Source organism: Geotrypetes seraphini, chromosome 6 (genome assembly GCF_902459505.1).
Source record: "Geotrypetes seraphini chromosome 6, aGeoSer1.1, whole genome shotgun sequence".
NCBI lineage: Eukaryota > Metazoa > Chordata > Amphibia > Gymnophiona > Dermophiidae > Geotrypetes > Geotrypetes seraphini.
The window spans coordinates 57,385,213-57,409,211 of NC_047089.1; the positions used below are offsets into that span (position 1 = coordinate 57,385,213).

Consider the following 23,999-nt stretch of genomic DNA (forward strand, 5'->3'; position numbering starts at 1 on the left):
TTTTAAAAAAACTAAAATTTTACATACTGGGAAAATTCCATTAATACGACTTGGCTTGCCCTTGGGATACGGGTTTCCAGGAATTGTTCCACAAGAGGAGATCATAGCATGAGGAGCTTTACAGCCTGCTTTATAGGCCTACAATTAAAAATCACAGAAATTAAGATGAAAGGATCTAGAGTTATCAAAACAAAGCTAATCTGATTACAAAAAAAGGCATAATAGTAATTACATGAACTTGAAATAAAAAGACTAGACAGTACAGAGTATCTAGGTTACCTATAAATAGCTCTATAAGTTTAAATTACTCCAGACTAATAAGGATCGTTGAACTCACGGATGAGCAGCTATGGTCCTCAAGGGCCATAGCCCAGTCACGTTTTCCACAATGAATATGCATAAGATCTATTTGCATACAGTGGAAAAAGTGCATGCAAATCAATCTCCTGCATATTCAATGTGGAAATCTTGAAAACTCAACTAGGTTGTGGCTCTTGAGGACCCCTGGTCTAACTACACAACAGCAGTAGACTCAATGTTGAACCAACCAACACTCAATGAATGTACTATACACTTCTCCCTCCGTATTCGCAGTTTCAGCAATTGCGATTTCAATTATTTGCGATTTTTAGCATGCTGACTCCTTCCCACAAATTACATCATCCATGAGCACAGCACAGTATGGTACTGATAAAAATTCAGAAGCTTCAGTGAGGCATTTCAAATGTTAATTTAAATAACTGGCCCCAGCTGCAAGGCGCTCCGCAACCAGGTCAGGTTTGGAAGTAGTTTCTGTTATAACCCTGTTCTCAGTGATCTCGTGATGGATCTATTTCTTGCATGGAGTCACATCAACCAATCAGAATGGATTACACAAAGACCCTTGGAAAGAGGGAGGGCTTGTCAGCGTGGTGCAACAGGAGCACTGCTTAGAACCCGAGATGCAGGAGGGGCGGCTGAGCCGGGGGTTTCTGCTTCTAATGGGGGGGTTAGAAGCTGGTTCTGATATCACCAGTCAATTGCCAGAGGGGGCAGGCAGTTTGCGTCTGGGGTTTCCTGCTGTTTCTGACCTTGTTGGGAGTGTTTACCGGAGCCCGTGCCTCCAGGAGTGAGCCTCAGCGTGCAGCAGGTAAGGCTTTCAAGTGCGAGCCTGCAGCTGCTTCCGATCTGCCCACTTCTCCCTTTCAGCTCAATCCTGGCACTCTGTGTGAGTCTTTTTGCCCTCTGAAGCCTGCTAGCATAAAATATATATATATATATATATATATATATATATATATATATATATATATATATACGTTGCTGTTATTCGCGGTTTTTCTATATTAGCGGGTTAGTCAATCCCCTAATCACCGCAAATACAGAGGGAGACGTATATAATGAAAAGGAAGTTCCAATAGTGTTAAATACTTAATGTCAGAAGTTCATGGAAATGCCTCTGTGAAAATGGAGCTTATGTCATTGTTCTGCAAACCTCCTTTTATCTTAATACCAACTAGTAATTAGAAAAATTAGGTACCACCAAATATACATACCTGTTCTCAAGATCAGTCTGCTATAAAAGCCAACACTGCCAGCATCTGCTATTTATCTTGCTGCATCAAGAACTTACAACTTTTGAGATATGCTCTAATACATCTTACTGAAAGATACCTCAGCGTGATGTTTTTAGAAAGTATTTTCATTAAGTTGACTAATAAAGCAAAACAAAGGCCATGAAAGCAGAAATCCAGCAAACCTAGGATATATTCCAATAGCTAATCTTACGCATGACAAAAAGTACATTTTGCACTGAGTAACTGATCTTGGCATTTGGTTTTAAAGAAGCACATCCACAAAGAAAACTAATCGCAAAATGAATGAAAATTTTCAACTTCCAGACATTTTTGAGATGTGCCAATACTTAGTTGTTTTGGGGAGGCATTCAGTGGGGACCTGTTCCCACCATCATATTGAGCTGCAGCACTAGGAATCAATCTGCTAAAGAAGGGAGCACTTCTCTTATTTGGCAGACTGACAGCAATGTGTCTCGATGTAGCACTAGCGGTCAGACACCGTCATTTCCTAAGATGATGGCAGGAGAAGCAGGATGCTGTAAGGCTCCCTAGGCCACCACATTATTATTCATGTACTGGGGCCATAGTATTGGAAGTTCTATAGCCAAGGGCCCTATAATTTCTGTATAATTAAGGGGCAACATCATACAACTGGGCTTGAGAAACTCTTGCCTGGTTAAATCACGCTAGTTGGCTGAAATGCTAATATTCAGTGGCACTTAACTGGATAGTGTTCCTAAATATTAATTCTTACTTTCAGGGAGCTCTCTGATTAGTGCTAGGCCAGTCTAGGGGTGAAGTCAGAGTTAACCAGGCACCTCCAGTATTCAGTGGCAGTACCCAGATAAATATCTAGTTAATAAAGGACATCAAAAAGTTAATTGGGTAGCTATCCAGGTACTGCCTATGAAGATCAGCCATACTCTATTAACTCTCAGCAGACCACTGAGTTCACAGATATTCCGTGCTGGTGAATAACTGGGCATAACTCAGCTGGTGACCAACATTTTGTTTGTGTTGAGTTTGCATACGGCCCTAGCACTGAACATCCAAGCACTCAGCTGCTTTAAAACCAGAGACCACTATTGGCTGAATATCAGGGGAATAATTTCCCTTTTGAAATTGTTCCCTGGAAAGTAAAAGCACATGCAAGACAGTCTGTTATAAAATTACTCACATATAGTTAAATTTTAGTTTTTTTGTTGGGGTGGGGGTGGGGGGGAACCATACACGTCATTCCTCATTCAATAAAAGCAGGAAGGATTAAAGAAGGAAACCGAATTAGGCCCACAAAGTCTGTCTGTTTGCCCATGCCTATATAACCCCAACTATCAGACGTGCAATCTTGATCATATGCCAGAGCTTCTGCTTTTACGCTTTTTACTCTTAGATGAGGAGATAAATCAGCAACTTACCCGTGATAGAAAACCTGACGTCTCATCCAATTATATCAGACAGCATTTTAAAGTCCTAGCCCTGCTTCGCACTGGTTGACCACACTGCCTCTCCCTAGGAAATCAAAGTAGTATACTGATTCTCACTGCAGTTTCCCCATCGTGGCCCTCTACTGTTCTAGCCCAACCGTCACCCAGACCACCCTTGTCTTTTCTACCTCTCCCCCCACTCCTGAATGAGTCCCAAGCATGCTTAAATACTGTCTTCATCTGGTTCATCAAAATTTAACATTAACAAACAAACTCCTCCTCTACACTACCTGGTCAAGGATTCTCCGGCATCGCTTCTTTTCAGCTAAGTTTGTCCTAAAAAGATCTTCAATCGGTCGATAATTCTGAGGATCGAAGATATTTCTATAAAAGAAAGTCGTAGATGAGGGCACTTGGTACTGGAGCTGTAGAGCACAGTTTCATAAATGTGATAGCTGACAAAAGATATGCCATGTAGCTTTAAAGAAGAACCACCCTGCTTATTCAGCCACTGGAGAATGCTGCAAGTTATTAGATTATACATACAATATAAGGAGAGGAGGAGATAGTAGATGGTGCGGATGGGCATATTGGATGGCCATTTACCTGCCATCATATTTCAATAGGATAGCAACATGGTTAGCAAGCATGCTAAACAGAACTAAATAGCAGTGGCATAGTGAGGGTGAGAGGTTCCTGGGGTGGGGCACTCTCCCCCACCCTCTTCTCCGCCCCCCACCCACCCGATGCCGCTTCCTTTCCCCCATACCTCTGTAACATTCCTGGCCCAAGCAGCAACCCCCAATCTGCTGTTGTGCCTGAGTGGGCTCTCCCTCCGACATCACTTACTAGGCACAAGTCCAGGAAGCAACGTCAGAATAAGAGCCGATGCAGGCACGACAGCAGGTTGGGAGTTGCCATTCGCGCCAGAAATGTTATAGAGGTACGGGGGAAGGGAAGCGGCGTGCTCAGCAGTGGGGAGGTGGGGAAGGAGCGTGGAGGAGGATGGGTGCTGTGCCCCCTAAGACGATAGCACCTGGGGTGGACCGACCCTTACTACGCCACTGACCTGCAGTAAACAGAGACAAAACTACATTTTAAGCTTTGAAATACAGGCTCACCAAGCAATTTGTTAAAAGGATCATTTGTAAATTTTTTTGTACAAATTGTCTGAAGAGTGTGGGTAAAGCTATGTACCTTGTTCCACAGCAGAAAAATTAGGGAAACATACTTGAGTACCTGATTGTAAAACCGCTTAGATGATAGGCGGTATATAAAAAACCTAATAATAATAATTTTAAAAAAATTTTGCTTTCATGCCCATGGACATGTTATGTCAAGAGGAGGAATCAAAGCATATACAGTACAGTATGATCATCTTTGGGAAAAAGTGTCTAAAGTAGTATTTATTTATTTATTTATTTAAAAAATTTCTATAGCAAAATGGTTATATACATAAAGTGTTAAGACAAATCAGGACAAGTAGAAATAGACAGCATTAATTCTAACAACAATCAATACTCAGAAAAATGCATAAACAAATAGTTATGTTTTTTAACAGTTTTCTAAATGAACTCCTGTCACTGCATTTCCGAATTTGGCCAACAAGCACATTCCAAAGTTTTACCCCTGCACATGAAAAGGTCATTGCATTGGTTTCCACATATTTTGGGTTGACATTTGTTTTCAACAATGCGGACTTTTCCGAACGCAGTGATCTTGTTGGTTGATAACCAGACATCTTACTCTTAAAGAATTCTGGAATCATGCCATATAGAAATTGGTGACAGATCATAATTGCTTTGTATTGGATTCTAAATACAACTGGCAACCAGTGAAGTTGTCGAAGATATGGCGTGATGTGCTCATATCCTGATGTACCTATTATTGATCTAGCCGTGGCATTCTGTACCACCTGCAATGCCCTGCACCTGGCTTTGGTTATTATTCCCAAGTACAGGACATTGCAGTAGTCCAACCGCGACAAGATCACTGCCTGTACAATGGCACGGAAAACAAACGGTGAAAGCATTGGCTTCACACGATACAATAAATGTATCTGAGCGAAACATATTTGTATTGTCTTTGTCACTTGACAATTCATTGTAAGCCCAAGGTCCAATCTCACTTCCAAAAGGCGTGGGCCCATGTGCCTAAGGCTCCGCTCACAGGAGGGGCCTAAGGCTACTGGGCCGATTCCAGTTGGCCCAGGCACCTCAGGCTCCACCTGTGGGCGGGGTTTGAGGCGGCTGGGCCAATCAGGCCCTAAGGCCCGCCATTCGATGGATGGCGGGCCTGCTGGATAGGCTTGGGACCCGGCCGTCCAACCAACGTTTTTACAGGTACAGGGGGGTGTCGGTGTGGGGGGTGGTGTCACAGGTCTTGCGGGTTGGCGAGTGAGGGGACCAATCGGGGGTTCAGGGGGGCAATCGTGGGAGGGGGGTGTGCCGAAGACAGGAGGGCCTTGGGTCCCTCTTGCCCGTATCTTAGTGGGGGTGTCACCTGGGCAGGAGGGGTTGGACTCCCTTCTGCCCGGATCAAGTGTGTGTGGGGGGCGGTCGCTTGGGCAAGAGGGGTTGGGCTTCCTCCTGTCCAAATTGAGTGTGGGGGTCGTTTGGGCAGGAGGGGTTGGGCTCCCTCCTGCCCGGATCATTTTGGCGGGGTGGGCAGTCGCCGGGCCAGGAGGGCTTGGGCTCCATCCTGGCCTGATTGGCGGGGTGGGCAGTCGCCGGGCCAGAAGAGCTTGGGCTCCCTCCTGGCCTGATTGTTGCTGGGATGTTGGCAGTCACTGGACCAGGAGGGCTTGGGCTCCCTCCTGGCCTGATCAGAGGGGTGGGCAGTCGCCGGGCTAGGAGGGCTTGAGCTCCCTCCTGACTCGATCGTTACTGGGGTGTCGGCAGTCGCTGGGCCAGGAGGGCTTGGGCTCCCTCCTGACCCGATTGTTGCTGGGGTGTCGGCAGTCGCTGGGCCAGGAGGGCTTGGGCTCCCTCTTGGCCCGATCGTTGTCGCAGTGGGGTGGGGGTGGGGGAGGATTCTGTAACTGGTGTTTAAACAGCTGAACGTAGAGGCAGGCTATTATTTAAAAAAAACCTCCCTTTGGACATTTTTTTGATAATGGACATTTTCCCTGCTTCTACTTTCAACATTTAGGGCCTTAGGCCAAAAGGTGACAGACTTTTTTTTATTATGCCCCTCTAAGTGCTTGATCAGTGGGGAGCACTGACTCTAGTGCCTTTTGCAAACATGGAAATTGGCACCTCATTTGGAAAGAGCGTGAACTTGCAGGCCTTGAGTATGTGCAGATGCTCAAGGCCCAGCAAAGAAGAGGACGCAGATCTATGGGCACCGGCACCGGCACCAACGCACAGGACATGCCGGTGCCAGTGGCCAGATGGGGATAAGAAGCGTGTTTGGGTGGGTCTGGGGGATTTCAGATCGTGGCGGGTGGGGGAGCGGGGGAGCGATGCGAGCGGCGGGGTGCCGGATCGCGGGGGCGCCGCTCGCAAATCGAGGCAAGCTCGGTTTCCGAAGTGCCAATTTTGCCAATGTTTTGCTCGTCTTGCAAAACACTCGCACACCGAGGTACCACTGTACTTGCATAATCCTTTCCTCCTCCCACGTCCTTCCAGTAAAATAACATATTAATTCTGATGACCACAGGTCTGAAAGAGAAAGGCAAATTAATATAGCTATTGCCTATCCTTGATCCATCCCAGTTGGCACAGAAATCTACTAAAATCTTTAACAATTTTCCAACCTTTATGTCTGTAGTTTAGCTTCTGTCTCTACTTGATCTTGGATTGATCTGTGCTCAAGTTCCTTCTTTTAAGAATTCTCTTCCAGTCTTCCTTCATAATTTCTTTTCCTCCATGTATATTTGTCTCTCCATGGTTTCTCTACTACTACTAATCATTTCTATAGTGCTAGTAGACATATGCAGTGCTGTACATCAATACATAGCTTCTCTTGTCTCACTTTCATGTCTGTTCTTTCAACTATGACCCCCCTTTCCTTCAGACTGCCCCCCCCCCCCCCCCCACTCACACAGCTACTCTCTACCTTTTTCTATTTGCACTTTGGAGGTGAGGAGTATCCTAGTGGTAGAGAAACTGTCTCAGCACCCTGAGGTTGTTTGGATCAAATACCAGCACTGCTCCTTGTGACCCTGGACAAGTCACTTACATGTAATCCTCCACTGCCCCAGGTATAAAATAAGTCCCTAAATGTAAACTACTTTGAATGTGTAACTACAAAAAGGCAGTATACAAGTCCCATCTCCCCCTTGTGTCCCCTCTGCCTGCTCTTATGTATCCTTTTGCTAGCAACCTTACCCCTACAGTACATGCTCTTTTTCTATTTCCATTCCTCCCCCCACAGCTCCACTATCAGTCCCTGTCTCTAGCACCCTGCCTCCCTTCCCCATCCACTTTACCCTGCCTCTTCCAGTATTTCAGAGCAACATTGTCTCTCTTAACCAGTGACCACCCCCCCCCCCCTTTCCGTTCCTTTTGGTTGATATTGTGTATTTGGATTTTCAAAAGGTATTTGACATATTACCTTCTGAGGAAATCAGAAAGTCATGTGATAGGAAGTAATGTCCTATTAAGGATTAAGAACTGGCTGAAAACCAGAAAACAGAGCGTAGTTTTAAATGGTCAATATCTTCAATGGAGAAGGGTAAGTAGTGGGGTTCCCCAGGCGTTTGTGCTGGGACTGCTGCTTTTTAACATATTTCTAGAGATGGGAAGAACTAGTGAGATAATTACATTTGCTGATGACACAAAGTTGTTATATCACAAGAGGATTGTGAAAAATTGCAAGGGGACTTTGTAAGATTGGACATCAAAAGGGTAGATGATGTTTAATGTGAGCAAGTGCAAAGTGACGTATGTGGGGAAGAGGACCCTGAACACTACATGATGCAGGGTTCCACATTAGGAGTCGCTGCCCAGGAAAAGGATCTAGGTGTCATCGTTGATAGGGTTACCAGATTTTCCCAAAGGAAAATCTGGACCTATGGCAATGCTCGCCCAGTTCAGTCTGTGTCACGCCCCATTCTGCCCCCAGCCCCGCCCCCAGACATCATCCGTGCATGTGTGGACGCGATGCGATGACATCACGTGCATGTGTATCACCGTGTTGCATCCATGCATTCCCAATGCAATTTTGAGGGAAGCTTTTCAAAACCCAAAGTGCCAGGTTTTGAAAAGCCATCTGGACCCCCAGACATGTCCTTGAAAAGGAGGAAATGTCCAGGGAAATCCGATGTCTGGTAACCCTAATCATTGAGGATACATTGAAACCCTCAGCTTAATGTGCAGTGGGGCAGCTAAGAAAGCAAATAGAATGTTAGGAATTATCAGGAAAGGAATATAAAGATGAAAATGTCATAATATCCTCTCTGGTATGGCAATACCTCAAATATTGTGTGCAATTCTGGTCAGCGTATCTCAAAAGATATAGCGGAATTAGTAAAGGTACATAGGATGACGAAAATTATAAAAAGGGATCGGACAGCTTCGCTATGAGAAGAGACATCATAGGAGTGATATGATATGATAAAGGTCTATAAAATGAGTGGAGTGAAAAAAGTAGATGGAAATCACTTGTTTACTCCTTCCAAAAATATTAGGACTAGGTGGAATAAAGACACTGTTCACCCTTTCCAAGGTAGGGAGAACGAGGGGGCACTCTCTAAAGTTGAAAGGGGATAGATTCCGTACAAATATAAGGAAATTCTTCTTCACCCAGAGAGTGGTGGAAAACTGGAATGCTCTTCCGGAATCTGTTATAGGGGAAAACACCCTCCAGGGTTTCAAGACAAAGTTGGACAAGTTCCTGCTAAACTGAAATGTACGCAGGTGAGGCTGGACTCATTTAGAGCACTGGTCTTTGACCTGAGGGCAGCCGCGTGAGTGGACATCATTTACCTTGACTTCCAAAAAGCCTTCGACAAGGTACCACAAGAAAGACTGCTAAGGAAGCTATGGAACCATGGGGTGCAAGGGGTGGTCTACCGATGGATCAAAAACTGGCTGGCGGACAGGAAACAGAGGGTTGGAGTAAAGGGCCATTACTCAGATTGGAAATGGGTTACGAGCGGAGTTCCACAGGGGTCGGTGCTGGGACCACTTCTGTTCAATATACAGTGGTGCCTCACACAACGAACTTAATTCGTTCCAGGAGCAAGTTTGTTATGCGAAAAGTTCGTTATGTGAAACGCGTTTTCCCATAACAATACATGTTAAAAAAAATAATTCGTTCTGCAGCATAAAATATGCTAAGATGACATAAAAAAAGATAAATTTGTCAAAATGGTGAAAATGGTGGTCTTGCTGAGGCCAAACTCTTTGACGAGGTCACACTGTTTTACCCCACATTCACTCCTTCTAATTATTTCCCGTTTCATTTCAACAGAAATCACCTTCCTGCTTTTTTTAGAAGCCATGATATATAAAAAATATTGAGTTTATCTTAAAAGGACGACTGTATACAGTGAGAGAGGGCAGTTAAGCGCAGTGACTAACGACTGCCTGCAGTGCCTGCGCGGAAGGATGCAATACATCGGCAGCTTGGGCGACTTCGTTGTGTGAAACGAAGTTCGTTGTGTGAAACGAAGTTCGTTGTGTGAAACGAAGTTCGTTGTGTGAAACGAAGTTCGTTGTGTGAATCAAGACATGAAGTTCGTTGTGTGCAGCGTTCGTTGTGCGAGGCGTTCGTTATGCGAGGCACCACTGTATTTATTAATGACCTGGAGGCGGGAACAAAATGTGAGGTTATTAAATTTGCGGATGACACTAAACTATACAGCAGGGTCAAAACCATGGAGGACTGCGAAGACCTCCAAAAAGATCTGACAACGCTGGAAGAGTGGGCCCAAAAATGGCAAATGAGCTTCAACATAGGGAAATGCAAGGTCATGCATGTTGGGAAAAAGAACCCGATGTTCACTTACAAGATGGGGGGATCATCGCTAGGGGTGAGCAACCTTGAAAGAGACCTGGGAGTGATGGTAGACACAACATTGAAGGCGTCGGCGCAGTGCGCCACAGCCTCAAGGAAAGCAAACAAAATGTTGGGTATCATTAAGAAAGGTATCACGACCAGGACGAAGGAAGTCATCCTGCCACTGTATCGTGCAATGGTGCGCCTGCACTTGGAGTACTGTGTCCAGTACTGGTCGCCGTACCTCAAGAAGGACATGGCGGTACTTGAGAGAGTCCAGAGAAGAGCAACTAAGCTAATAAAGGGTATGGGGGACCTCTCATATACTGACAGACTGAAAAAGCTAGGGCTTTTCTCGCTGGAAAAGCGACGACTTAGAGGAGACATGATAGAAACCTTCAAGATCATGAAGGGCATAGAAAAAGTGGACAGGGACAGATTTTTCAAACTATGGGGAACTTCAAGTACAAGGGGGCACTCAGTGAAATTGAGAGGGGAAAGGTTTAGAACAAATGCCAGGAAGTTCTTTTTCACCCAGAGGGTGGTGGATACATGGAACGCGCTACCGGAGGATGTGATAAGCAGAAGCACGCTACAGGGCTTCAAAGAAGGTCTGGACAGGTACCTGGAGGACAAAGGGATTGAGGGGTACAGATAAGAGTAGAGGTAAGGTTATAGGGATAGGATTAGAGGTAAATGGTAATATTAGTCAGAGACCACTGTTCAGGCCGTGAGAGCAGACCGCTGGGCGAGATGGACCTCTGGTCTGCCTCAGCGGAGGCAACTTCTTATGTTCTTATGACTGCTGGGCAAGATGGATCACTGGTCTGACCCAGCAGCGGCAATTCTTATGTTCTTATAAATGCGATGAAGCTACTAAGTAGTAGATTTAAAACAAAACAGAGAAAAAATTTCATCACACATCTGAAATTCGTTGCTAGAGAATGTGGTGAAATCAGTTAGCTTAGCAGGATTTAAGAAAGGTTTGGATAATTTCTTAAAAGATGCCATTATAGAGATGGTTTGGGGAAATCCACTGCTTATTTCTAGGATAAGCAGCATGAAATGTTTTAGTACTTGGGATCTAGCTAGATACTTGGGACCTGGGTTGGCCACTGTTGGCAGTTCATGTTCTTCCTTGCTCCATTTATTCTTCTCTCAGTATGTCTTTATTTTTTTTTTTTAACTTAACTGCTAGTTATTACTTTGGCAACTTAGGTCAAATTGTCATGCCAATAAAGTTATCTAAAACTATTAGTCTGGTACACTTCTCATACTCATTGGCAGTTGCTGAGCTACAGCAATGCTCTCCTTCCCTTTATCCTGTTGGACAGGCTGCAGAGGAGGCAGGAGCAATAACCAAGATACAAAAGCACTTCCGCCCTGTGTTTTCCTGTAGTTCTGCAGCATGGAGTTTGCCTCCTCACTCAGATCTACAGACTTACAGGGAAAAATATTGGCGGTGCTCAAGTACCTACACATCTGGCACCTGTTGATACTTCTCATTTTCTGAAAAGAAGAGTTCTTCAGAGAACTCCCTGTGAAAGCCAGCACAGAGTACCATATGTCCTACAGAATTACTACTACTAATAATAACTTTATTTTGTATACCACAAGCAGTTCAGAGCTGGGAAAATAAACCAACTACTGTCAGACAGCAATAGCTTGCAGTCCTTACCAATTTCTAGATGGATGCTTCATGTGAAATTTCACCCTATAAATATGGACATACCCTGACAACGTGGATAGCATAGAGTCAGAAATATGGCCAATGGAGATGAGCCCTGCTGCAAACATGCAATCATTCTACCTTCTTTGTACAAAGCAGTTCTCATACTAAGGGGTCCTTTTACTAAGGCGCGCTAGTGCGTCTTAGCGTGTGCTAAATGCTAACACATCTACTATATCCTATGGACACATTAGTATTTAGCGCGTGCTAAGATGCACTAGCATGCCTTAGTAAAAGGACCCCCTTAGTTTTGTTATTTTCAAACAGTGGTCTTAATTAATTTTTAAGTTATGGCCACTTTGGATCCAAATAAGTTTATGGAGAACCACCAAATATCTTTCCATGAGGGGCCACAATATTGCTGAATGGTGGGCATCAATGATATCCATACCTACCAGCCCGTTTTCAAACTTTTCATTGGAGATATCCTCAAAAAATGTGGGCATCTCCAAATATATTCTCTTTGTCTACTGAGAAATGCTGTATCTTAAAGAATGCAGTTCTTCCTCTATTCACTTTCTTCTTTTCTGTTACAAGCTTGGTTAGAGAGATGGCGAGGACCACTCCAGAAGTTTTGAGTCTCGCATTGAAGAACATATCATAAAGACTAAAATGACTTTATTTTAAATTGATAAGCTAGACTCTAGACAACTACCTAGAATAACCTCCTAAGGGTTAGATCAGACATAATTAAAATAGTACACTTCTCCCTCAGTATGCACGGTTTCAGCAATTGCGGTTTCGATTATTCACGGTTTTTAGCTTGCTGGATCCTCCCCCCAAATTACATCAGCTTGCATAGAGAAATCACTGATTCCTAGTGTTTACAGAGAAAATCGCTGATTCCCAGCACTTTCTTCACCATGTTTTGCCTCTCCTTTCACCATATTCATGATGGTTTTTAATAGAAAACAGCGAATAACATATGAAAAAATTATTTGCGGTTTTTCTGTATTTGTGGTTCTGTTAATCCCCTATCACTTTCCTATTGTATGATTTTAGCAGTGGAAATCATCTGAAGCATTGCCTTTTACTACTGTCTTTTATCATTCCCAGGTGTAGCATGCTATGCCTCAGCTATTACACAACTTTAGAATATCTTAGTGCTTTAAATATAGTAATTCTTAAATATTTAAAGTGGAAGTAACACAAGATAACCTTAAATTCCAGCATAGTAAGATATTTATTTTGAATTCTGTTGACATTTTATATTTGGTACACAGATGTTCCACGGTGCTGCTGTACTGTCTACATCACTGACACAATTATATTGTCGCTAGATCTATAATTTTAATTTGCCAATATCCAAGTTTATCTCACTGTTATAACTGTGCATTATGCTGACATTTGGTCATTTTATTATTGTTAAGCTATGTCAAGTTCCAGCTGTCATACACTGCTTCTTCATACAGGAAATTAAAAATCTTTACTATATAAAATAATACTATGAGGGGCATAATCAAAACTTTAAAACATCCAAAAACCTGCCTAAGTCGGCACTTGGATGTTCTAATCGATAATCAAACCTTTCCTAGAGGGAATTTAGACACCTGCAGTTAGACCTATTTTAGTTGCATTTAAGTGTCCCAAAGCTGCCCATGACCACTGAAGGAATTAAGGCATGATCCCCCTTTACTCCCCCAGTGGTCATCAATCCCCTCCCACCACCCAGAGATGGGGTGGGGGTGGATATCACATTGAGGACTTGCCATCAGCTGATCACAGCAGAGGAATCCCCATCAGTTGAGCTGATTTCAGAGATTCCTGCCATCCCAGCTGATGGGGATTGCCCCTTCAAGGATCAGCCGAGCCGAAGAGCCCTACACCCATCTCCCTGACATTCACACACATTTCTGCCCACATCACCCGATATCATGGAAACACCCCCTCCCCATATCACCTAACATCCCCAACATCATGGAATACCCCCCCCCACACACACACATCACCCAACACCCCCGTACCTTCCGCTGCAAAACCGGCAGGAGGGAAGCCCACTTCCCCCTGCCTACAGTGCCAGGTGCTGAGAATGACGGGCCTTCCCCTCCCAATGCATCTTGGCCCGTCATTCTGGTGATGTAGGGGGGTTCCATGATGTCAGGTGGTGTCGGATGATGTGGGGGGGGGGAACAGAAATGTTGAGGGATGTCAGGGGGAGGGGTATAGGGCTCCATGGCTCAGCTGATCCTGACAGGGAGAATCCTCATCAGCTGAGCTGGCAGGAATCTCTGAAACCGGCTCAGCTGATGGGGAGTTCCTCTGCTGTAATTAGACAAAATAGTTGGTTACGTCTACAAAACATGCTTTTGTGCGTTTTTCATAGGGATGTTTTTATTTTTGAAAATGGCCAAAAAAGGTAGATGTCCTAAGGACCAAAACTTATACCTAGGTCATTTTCAAAAATTTTGTTAATACTGATTTGCTGGATTTCCCTATTCGATTTGCACATCCAGAGAGGGGTGTGTAAGGGAGGAGGGGTATTATATTTTCTTGTATTAATTGACCAAATGAAATAGTTGAGTTCTTGAATGGGGGGGGAATGTTTGGTAGTATTTCTTTGAACGATTGTAAGTGCTGTTTTAAAGTCAATTGTATATATAATTCAATGCACTGTTTTTGTATGGAAATTTTTTTTTAATTCTTTATTAATTTTTATTACTAACAAAAAGTGCAACACAATGTTCACATCGGTAATAATAAGCACTTAAATACAATCAGTATTAGTACAATATATGCCCTCCCCCCCAATTACCTTAAAGATCACCTTAAAGATACATCCCCACCCATTTTGTATAAAAAAATTAATAAAGATTTATAAACAAATAAAAGACGGCAACTTTGAAAATGGACATTTTTTTCTCCTAGGTTTATGGACATCCTGCCCAAAATGTCCAACCTCATACTTATACATCCTATGGAAAATGCTCCTCCATAAGCCCTCCAGGGACAAAGGAAAACCTAGTGTTGCTGGATCCAAGTCACTTTGATTTGAAAAAGTGTGACGTAAAACTAAAACTGAGCTGAACTTCAACCAGCAAGACCTGATAGCCTTGTCTGGCTGTCCCAAGTTAATGAGCCAGCCAGTCCCCCAAGATGTAAACCTCAATAAGTTCAATGCCTATTACGTCAAGACTGGAGAATAATTAAACCCAGGAGGCATTTGTAATTACATTTCCATCTATAAAAACAAGATAATGAGTGACTAAGTTCTCTTGTCACCCATTTTAAGCTGGATATGCAGAGGACTGCTCTGGCTCCTGGCACAGTTATGTGACTTATGAAGTTTATGATGTAAGATTTCCACTACCAGTCTATTTCAGCTAGCAGATTTCTGTACCATTGCACTGAAAAGTGTTTTACAATTGCTGCTACTCAGAAAATCAACTATTTCTCCTCAAAAGAAGTTAAGTTTCTACTAGTAGTTTATAGCCATAGCCTGAAAAATTATGATCGCATGCTTGTACATCTTCACTATTTTCAGGGAATTGACTCACAAGTGGATTTACTGTACTTTGATCACAGAAATGATGCAGTTAAGCATTATTAATTGATTAGGTTGAAATATCAGCAGTTGGGATTCAAATAGATCAACCAGTGGCTATAATAATTTTATATCCCAGGTATAAATTTTATTACCTTTCAATCTACACATCAGTATTTGTATGTTGGCAACAAATGCGATACGATGTGCCACAATCCACTAGTCTTGTTCTGTCTTTACTCAGAGATTCCTTTAAGCAATGCAGTTATTGATGAAAGTTCTCCTTTTATTATCTCGGTGATAAAAGGTCACTGCACACCATAAAAGGAAACCTGGGCAGCTCTGGCTATCCCAGCCATCATGAAAAGCCTTTTGGGATCAGAAGAGACACTGCTCACTCAAACCACAAAACAAGGAGCTATGAAAAAGAAAACGTGCATATGTCTGAAATATAAATCTTGTTATGCTTTTGTTATCTACTGCCATCTAGTCAGTCATGCAATGCTTTACATTTAGTCTGTTGTTCACTTTATTTATAACTAATATATTTAGGAATAGCCAATCAATGAACACAAGCACTTTCTTCATGTAGAATCATATCTATTTTATAATATTACTCCGCATACACTAAAGACAAAATTAAAACTGGCGCAGAGCAGTCTATGTTGATTTACCCTCCTTTCCCTGTGATCCCCAATATTCTTTGCCTCTTAGAACCACAGAGGTACCATACAGGCCACCACCACTTTTGGTCTACCATCGTATTGCAAGCAAATCAACAAGATAAATAGTCTAAGCATTCAGAATAGCAACATAACGCAAAATAATGATTATAACACTATAGCTCCCTCTTCCATGGGTAAAAGCTGTTACCTATATTCAGTTATTGCCCCTAAATATGAGGCAGAACTTAATAATGTAAATAATACCTGGGGTCGATATTCAAAATCAATTAATTAGCCAAAATAGCTCATGAGCGGTTAAATCGCTTGTTCGGAGCTATCTGCTGATATTTAGCGACACTTAACCAGTCAGTGCTGCTAATCACCACAAGACAGCTAAGCTCAAAGCCAACTATTTTGTAGGCAATCCGGGGATAGAGTCGGCATTTACACAGTTAAGTGCCAATAATTAACTTCCTAGGTTTAACGGTTAACTTAGACTGCATAAGTCAGTTAAGTACTGAATATCGCACTTAACTGCATAAAAAAGAGCTCATCGTATAAACCTGGATATTCAATGCTAGTGCCCAGACATGGCCTGGCATTGGATAACTGGTAATAGTGCCTCCACCTGAATAACGGCCCGCTATATTTTTAAACTGGGGATTGGGGATTAAGAATAAAATAAGGAATACAAGAAGTTACAGGATAAGGTTATTTTGTGCTGCTTTTATCATTGCCATGTCAGACTTTTGTGAGAGCCATCTGCCTGGCATTAGTGTAAAACAGCGATTGTCAACCCAGTCTTTGGGACACACCCAGACAGTCAGGTTTTCAGGATACCTACAATAAATGCACACGAGATAAAATTGCATAGAATTGGAGATAGTGCAGGCAAATTTATCTCATTCATATTTCTTGAGGGTATTCTCTGACTGGGGCAAGGGATTAAGAGACTCATGGGAATCTGATTCTCCATTTTGTGGGCTAGAACTGTGAAGGCCCTATAAGCTCAGCCTCAGTCCATGTTAGGTGACCTCTCCAGAGCCTTCAGAAGGCATTGTGGCCCAAATTCTGTAACCAGCGCCTAAAGTTAGGCACCTATTTTGGAGGCGCCCAACTAGATAGGCGCCTAGCTAAATTGAAGAACAAGCTCAATTAAGCTTTTTAATCAGCACAGATTGAAACACAGGCACCTATCAAGAAAGCGCGATTCTGTAACATGGCGCCTCTAAAAATGTAGGCGACCTTCAAAAAAATAGGCGCTATGGATGTTAGGCGTCTTGTTACAGAACTACTGCTCTTAAGCATGCTTAAGGGCTCGCATGGGCGCCTAACTTTTAGTTGTGCCTTGAGTTGACCTATTTATTGGGCGCCTCCAAAATAGGTGCCCAAATAGGTGCCACTCAGCATGATTCACTAAACAGCACCCAATTTTATTCGAATTGTGCTGAATAGTGCCTAATTAGGCGCCTAACTTTTGGACGCTCGTTATAGAATTTGCCCGTGTTTTTTGTTTTTTAAACCCAGAAAGGATTAGCTTGAGGACATATAGGTCAATATTTAAACTCCAGTCAGTGTTACTTGTAAAACGACTGCTGCGGTGTTTAAACGTAAACCTGAATACTCAATATGTAGGTATTAATGCTGAATATTCAGGTATGGCAGCAACTGCTACCATTAGTTAAATAATGACAATATTTGGTGCTAGAACTACAGAAAAGCTGCCCCCTGAATCAAAGTTGCCTGGATAATAAACTCATCACTCTGCTCAAGCTCCACCTTGGAGCTACCTGGATAGTGCTAGGGCAACCCAAACGATTTTCGGTGGCATTATCCAGAAAATGCTGCTGAAAATTATTGGAATGACCCCTCTGAGTATCACTTATTTAAGCAGTAGGTTCTGCTCCCAAATAAGTGCCTTTAAATAAATACCAAGTCCGGAGAAAGTGGCAGCACATAAAGAACCTGGGGCTAAGTTGTTCATTCATACTATCTACTAACGTCTACAGTCATTTACAGCATCCTCTGTGCTCTTTTCATACTTCCTTGAATTCTGATAAGGTCTTTATTCCTACCATTTCTGCTGGGAGGCTTTTATATCCTCCGACTACTAATCCTGCCTATATTACCCTTTTGTATCTACACTAAAAAGAAGACTTGAACACAGTTACATTTACGAATCTGCGTACTTTATCCAAGAAAAAATAATATGCACACACTTCAAATTCAAAATATACATATATTTCTAAATATCACTCCAATATCATACGCAGTTATTCAAGCTGGCAGTGTACTTCGGAGGAAGGAGTGGCATAGTGGTTAGAGCTACAGCCTCAGCGTCCTGAGGTTGTGGGTTCAAATCCCGAGCTGCTCCTTATGACTCTGGGCAAGTCACTCAATCCTCTGTTGCCCCCACTGGGACAGATAGGGAAAATGCTTGAGTACCTAATTGTAAATCACTTAGATAACTGATAAGCGGTATATAAATACCTAAAATAAATAAATACTTCTTATAGCTCAATTTATGATCATGCTAAACAAAAAGTACTGGTATTCATGTTCAATCTATTTCCATACTCTACAGCCTTGTAGAAGGTAGTTTAACAGGCATTTTTCCAGGGCTGTGGAGTCGGTAGATACATGTTCCTCAGTTTTTTGTACTTCTGACTCCGACTCCGACTCCCCGACTCCAGTAAACAAACGACCCCACGCGTGAAACAAGATCTTCATCCGTGTAAAAAGATGTTGTGCATATGGTGGGAGAGCTTGGTTGGATTAATTTTTCGAGTCTACACCAGGTGATTTCTACCAACGATGTATTGAAAACCTTGTTGAACATTGGAAATAAGTTGTAAACAACAACAAGGGAGAATACATTTATAAGTATTGGTGCTCCGAATTGTGCGTTGCGTGCCATATAGTGAAGCAAGTGTTCGTTTTGCGGTTACGTGAGGCACTGCATGCATTGGTCTTTATTCTTACAGTAGAGAAGTCATTAATTATAACTTTTTGTGAATTGGGACATTTAAACTTGCTTTTTTTAAATTCCAATCTAAATTTAGTCGGAGTCGGTGCATTGTTTGGCAACTCCGACTGACTCCAGGTACCCGAAATTTCCTCCGACTCCACAGCACTGCATTTTTCACAGGTATATTATATCAGTATACATGTGTAAAATGCCTCTTATTAAACAACTCCATGCATACCTGTATGCAACTTTGGTATATGCATGTTCTGGGATGGAGTTTAGGAGGAGCAGTGTAGTCATGATTTATAATATGCGTGATCATATACCTGCTCTCAAGCTGGTATAAATATAAGTGGGTTCATTATAGCCACAATTTCCACCTCCACCACTTCCCAATCTTCATTCATTGCCTTCCTCTCATACTTTAATTTTCCAGAAGAAGCAAGGAAAAGTGTAGTGTTTAGCAGTAAGAGTTTATAAGTCAGCATAATTACTAGATGAACACTTCAAACAGAATGGCTTAATGGTTAAAAGCTGAAGAGCTACAAAGTTGCCCAGTTCCAAGAGAGATTTTGGGCCGGTCCTGGATTTCCAACAGTCCTATTCTGGTGCATTATGGAACCTGCAGTGCTGATTTAGTGGATAGAATCAACAATTAAACTATCATACTGAACTTGAGATGTAAGCTCAAAAACAAGACTGGCTAATAAGTCTCTATCTTGGAACTGGGAAACTTGGCAGCTCTGGAACAGTCCTAGCACAGAGCAGAAAATAATAGTAAATATTGAAAAATTAAGGCCAGTACTGGGCAGACTAGCACGGTCTGTGTCCACATATCGCCATTTGGTTCAGGATGGGCTGGGAAAGGCTTCGATGGCTGGTATGGGTTAGATGGGCTGGAGTGAGCCTTGATGGAGACTTTGGTAGATGGAACCTAAGCACAGTACCGGGCAGAGCTTTGGGTTCTGGCCCAGAAATTTAAAGAGTGGGTAAGATTGGGCAGACTGGATGGACCATTCAGGGGCTTTATCTGCCGTCATTTACTATGTTACTATGATTCCTAAGAATCTCCGATTGGGCCCCTCTAAACATTTGGGTTCTAGCAACCTGTCTAGTTTGCTTATGCTTTAATCCAAGGGGCGCCTACATTTAGACACCTAGAAGGTACCTAATTGGTGCCTATTTTTCTTTATAGAAAATTAGGGTTAGCAGGTATGTAGGTGCATACATGGTTAGGTGCAAGCAGTTATGCCAGTCATTGAGCTGCTCTAAATGCATGCACCTAGATCCCAGAGATAGGCGTGCAACACAGTATTAAATGTTAGAGTGCATCCTGTCTAAAGTCCACCATATTGTATGCTCACCTGCAAACTATGCAGTATCAACAATGTTTGGACTTACAGAATAGCACATAACAGGACTAGTGGCATTTATGTGCATATATGTCTGTATTCTAGTCATTTTATATGCACATTGGCATGTAAATTGCAGAGCTTTCTTTAAAGAATTACCTCATGTGTCTTGCTGCATTTGGTGTGGCTTCACTTAATTAGCAATGTCACAGTGACAATTTTCGGTAATTAAGAGACTGTTTACTTTCCATTTCCATCTCCTTTGTGACACCCACACCCCTAGGTACTTCTTATATACACATATTCACAGATCTTGAGTCCCCTTGCTCTCTTGCTGTAACATTCAGAGTTCACAATGGGTTATCTGGAGTCTTACTGAAACACATTAAGAGAGCCTTCTGATTGTTGTGGATTCCCTGTCTGACTCTTTGAACACAGCAACTAGGGGTGTGTCTATGTAGATCACATACATGGGTAAAAGCTAGTTTCAAAAAGCAGCTATTTTACCAGCTCAGAGGAATACATATTTTTTTTTTTTAAGTGCTTCTTTCAGCCTAGATTTTGCATGAGAGATTAAGGGAATCATTATCCTTAATATTTCCTTTATTCTCATCTCCAAAATGAAACCAAATAAAAACTGGAACCTCATGACTATATTGGTGGCCCTTCTATAACAAGGTGCCCTCTTATAAATCCTCCAATTCTGCACAGGGAGTGCCTGTGTTATAAAGGGCATCTGAACATCCTGATTCTGTTATAGAATACCTAGCTGCATCTAAATGTAGGTGCAGCCAATTATGCCAGATCTGTGCCAGGCATAACTGGCCACACCTAATTGCAGCAGGCTTCCTGCATAATTTATGGTATTCTATAAGCAGAGCTCCACCCATGTCCCTCCCATGTGTATGCCCTCTTGCCAGTTTGCACTATAGCACTTGTGTGCACCATTACAACAAATTAGTTCTTAGGGTACCAACATGTGTTAAGTGCTAGTGCATGCAAAGAGGGGCCTAGTAATAGAACTGCCCATATATATCCAATGTGGTCACAATTACAAGTGCATTATGCATGTACATGGTTAGAATACTAGCACATACATGTATATGTGTGCACATCCACATATATGCAAGCTACTTAAGAGCTATTCTGCAAATATCTGATTTTCTTACATAGCGCCAGGGCAGGATTAATTCGTCAAGGGGCCCTAGGCCTACAGGTTTCTACTGGACCTCCTGCCCCAACTCACCCCGTCCCGCTCCCATTTATTTACCCATTTTCTTATCTACTTCTCTATTTCCACTTTATTTCTTTTATTTTAAAATTCAAAACAAACAACAAAGATTACCATACCATTGCAGTTTTTCTTCTATGCAACCTCCAAACATCTCTGACCAAATCCCCCCTTCCTTCCTAGAAGAAGAGATCTTCAGCTGGCAGGGCTTTGAGAAGCCTACCAATTTATATTTTGCATTTGGGTAGGAGGCATAGGGTAAGGCGGGAAAAAAATTTAGTGCCTGCCATTTTATTGGACTAATACATTTCTCACTTAGCTTTCAGAGGTTAAAACCTCTTTCCTCAGATCAGTAAACTTTACTGCTATTACAGTATCCCTGTACTGACCTGAGGCAAGGAGTTATGGTCTCTGAATTAGTAAAAAAAAAAAAAAAAAATATTAAAATTAGTCCAATAAACAGTATCATCTTATTTCCATTTTCTATTAACAAACGATTATCAACACAACTACAATACTTTATCCTAAAGCAAAAATAAATAAATAAAACAAATAGAAAATTTTTCTTCCTTTGTTGTCTGGTTTCTGCTTTCCTCATCTTCTCATCATTCTCTTACTTCCATCCACTGTCTGCCCTCTCCATCCAGTGTCCGCCCTCTCTCTCTTCCATATGGCATCTTCCTTCTTTCTATTTCCCTTCAATAAACTGTCAATTCTGTGCCCCTTCTCTCCTTTGTACATGATTCATCTCAGCTTCACCCCCTCTCCATTTTTCTGGTCTGGCATCTCTATCTCCTTTCCTTCCCTCCCCCTATGCCCTAGCATCTCTTTGTTCTCCTTCCTTTCCCTCTGGTCTGGCATCTGTCTGCTTAGTTTCCCTTCCCTCCATGCCCTGGCATCTCTCTGCTATCCTCTTTTATCTCTCCCTCCATTATTTGGCTTCTCTTCTTCTTCCTTTCTCTCCCTCCCTTCTTCCTTGCCCCTAGCCTGGCACCTCTTCCCCCTCCCTTCCGTGGTCCTGTATCTCCTTTCCTTCCTTCCTTTCCCTCCTTCCCATGGTCTTGGCATCTCTTTAGCCCTCCTTTCCCTTCCCTGGCCTTCCTTCTCCCTCCTTCCCTTACTCTCACCAATTGGGTGCAGCAGCATTTATCTCTCCCTCCCCTTCCTCTTTCTCACACATCCGTCGGCAGCGCACAAATTATTTTCTTTCTCCTGGGCCCCTGACTGCCTGCCCAAAAACATCAGGGGGGCCCACCGGCGTTAGGGGAAGGCAAACAGGCTGACTGGGCATTTCTTCCCAGGCTGGCATTAGGGTGCAGCAAACAGGGCAATAGGCCCACGACTGTCTGGTGAGGTGATGTAAGCTTCCCTCCCTTCGACTCCCTTGCTGCCCTCTCTCCCACCGCTGCCGCTTCCTGTAAACAAATTAAACCCATGCCACGGGGCTGCTCTAATACTATGCGTGCTTACTTCTCTTCTCTCTCATGATGTAACTTCCTGTTTCGTCGGAGAAGGGAAGTAGGCACACACAGTATTAGAGTAGCCCTGCGGCATGGGTTTAATTCGCTTACATGCAGCAGCGGGAGAGAGGGCAGAAAGGGAGTCGAAGGGAGGAAAGCTTACATCACCTCACCACGCAGTCGGGGGCCCCCTGCCCTGTTTGCTGCCCCCTAACGCTGGCCCTGGAAGGGGAAGAGATGCCCAGAAAGCCTGTTTGCCTTCCCCTAATACTGGTGGGCTCCCCCCTGATATTTTCGGGCCTGAGGCACATGCCTACTGGGCCTACCCTTTAATCCGGCCCTGCATAGCACGCATTGCAAGGGGCCATATACTGGAGTGTAGCATGAGCAGACATAGTCAGGGCTCCCACTTAAACCCATAACTTACAGAATGCATCCCTGCTGCATTTAGATGCTTGTACTTAAACCAGCTCTATGACTTGCATAAGTATGTTAGCCCAAATGCTAAGAGCATCATAACTGGCTACAATAGTATTCTATTGAAATAAACACTTTCACCAATGCAATAGAATGGAATGTCACAAAGATCAGTGCTGCTACAGTTTCTGTAGCAACTGTAGCAGCACTGATCTTTGTGACATTCCATTCTATTGCATTGGTGAAAGTGTTTATTTCAATATTATTGGCTTTTCACATTTCCGAGTTGTTTTTTTGCTACAATAGTATTCTATAACAGAACAGGCTTCTACTATGAACCCTCAGAATTCAGGTACTTCCTACCACTCAGGGCATGCACTAAGCAGCCAACCAGCTGCATAGGCTAACCCAGGGTTACCTGTACTTGTACATATGACAATGATTGCTTTGAAAGCTGGTGGCAATGAAGTAGACATAGTTTTTCATCCCAATGAGGAGAGTCTGCAAATTCTTCCTAAAAGAAGTGGCCAAGAAAACAGAAACCAAGCATTTAATGCTTCAGGTCATAACAGATCATTTTGGGTCCTCTTTGTAATCTGTAGTAAAAAGTGTCTTAGTGCATCCTTACACAGGTGTTTCCCATACGCTAAGGCCATTTTTAAAGCAGCCAGAAAATGGCCAATATTCATATTTTCTGAAATTAATGGCTATGCGCTAATTTTTCCATTAGTACATGGCGATTAAAAAAAAATTAGCCCTTGAGCACTTACT

At 42.8% G+C, this 23,999-nt stretch overlaps 1 protein-coding gene across 5 annotated transcripts in view; it reads right to left on the reverse strand.

The window, feature by feature from the left end:
• PROSER1 (proline and serine rich 1) overlaps positions 1–23,999 on the reverse strand; it is a 64,914-nt gene that overhangs the window by 31,390 nt on the left and 9,525 nt on the right. For 2 of the 5 annotated variants that reach the window (XM_033948132.1, XM_033948130.1), the window contains exons 5-7: positions 23,647–23,742; positions 3,271–3,364; positions 28–138 (exon numbers count right to left, since the gene is read on the reverse strand). In XM_033948132.1, the coding sequence (XP_033804023.1) occupies positions 28–138; positions 3,271–3,364; positions 23,647–23,742 (301 nt within the window). Of the gene's footprint in view, positions 1–27; positions 139–2,971; positions 3,066–3,270; positions 3,365–15,290; positions 15,554–23,646; positions 23,743–23,999 lie in introns of those variants that run through there. The other 3 variants (XM_033948133.1, XM_033948131.1, XM_033948134.1) reach the window with 3 other exon arrangements.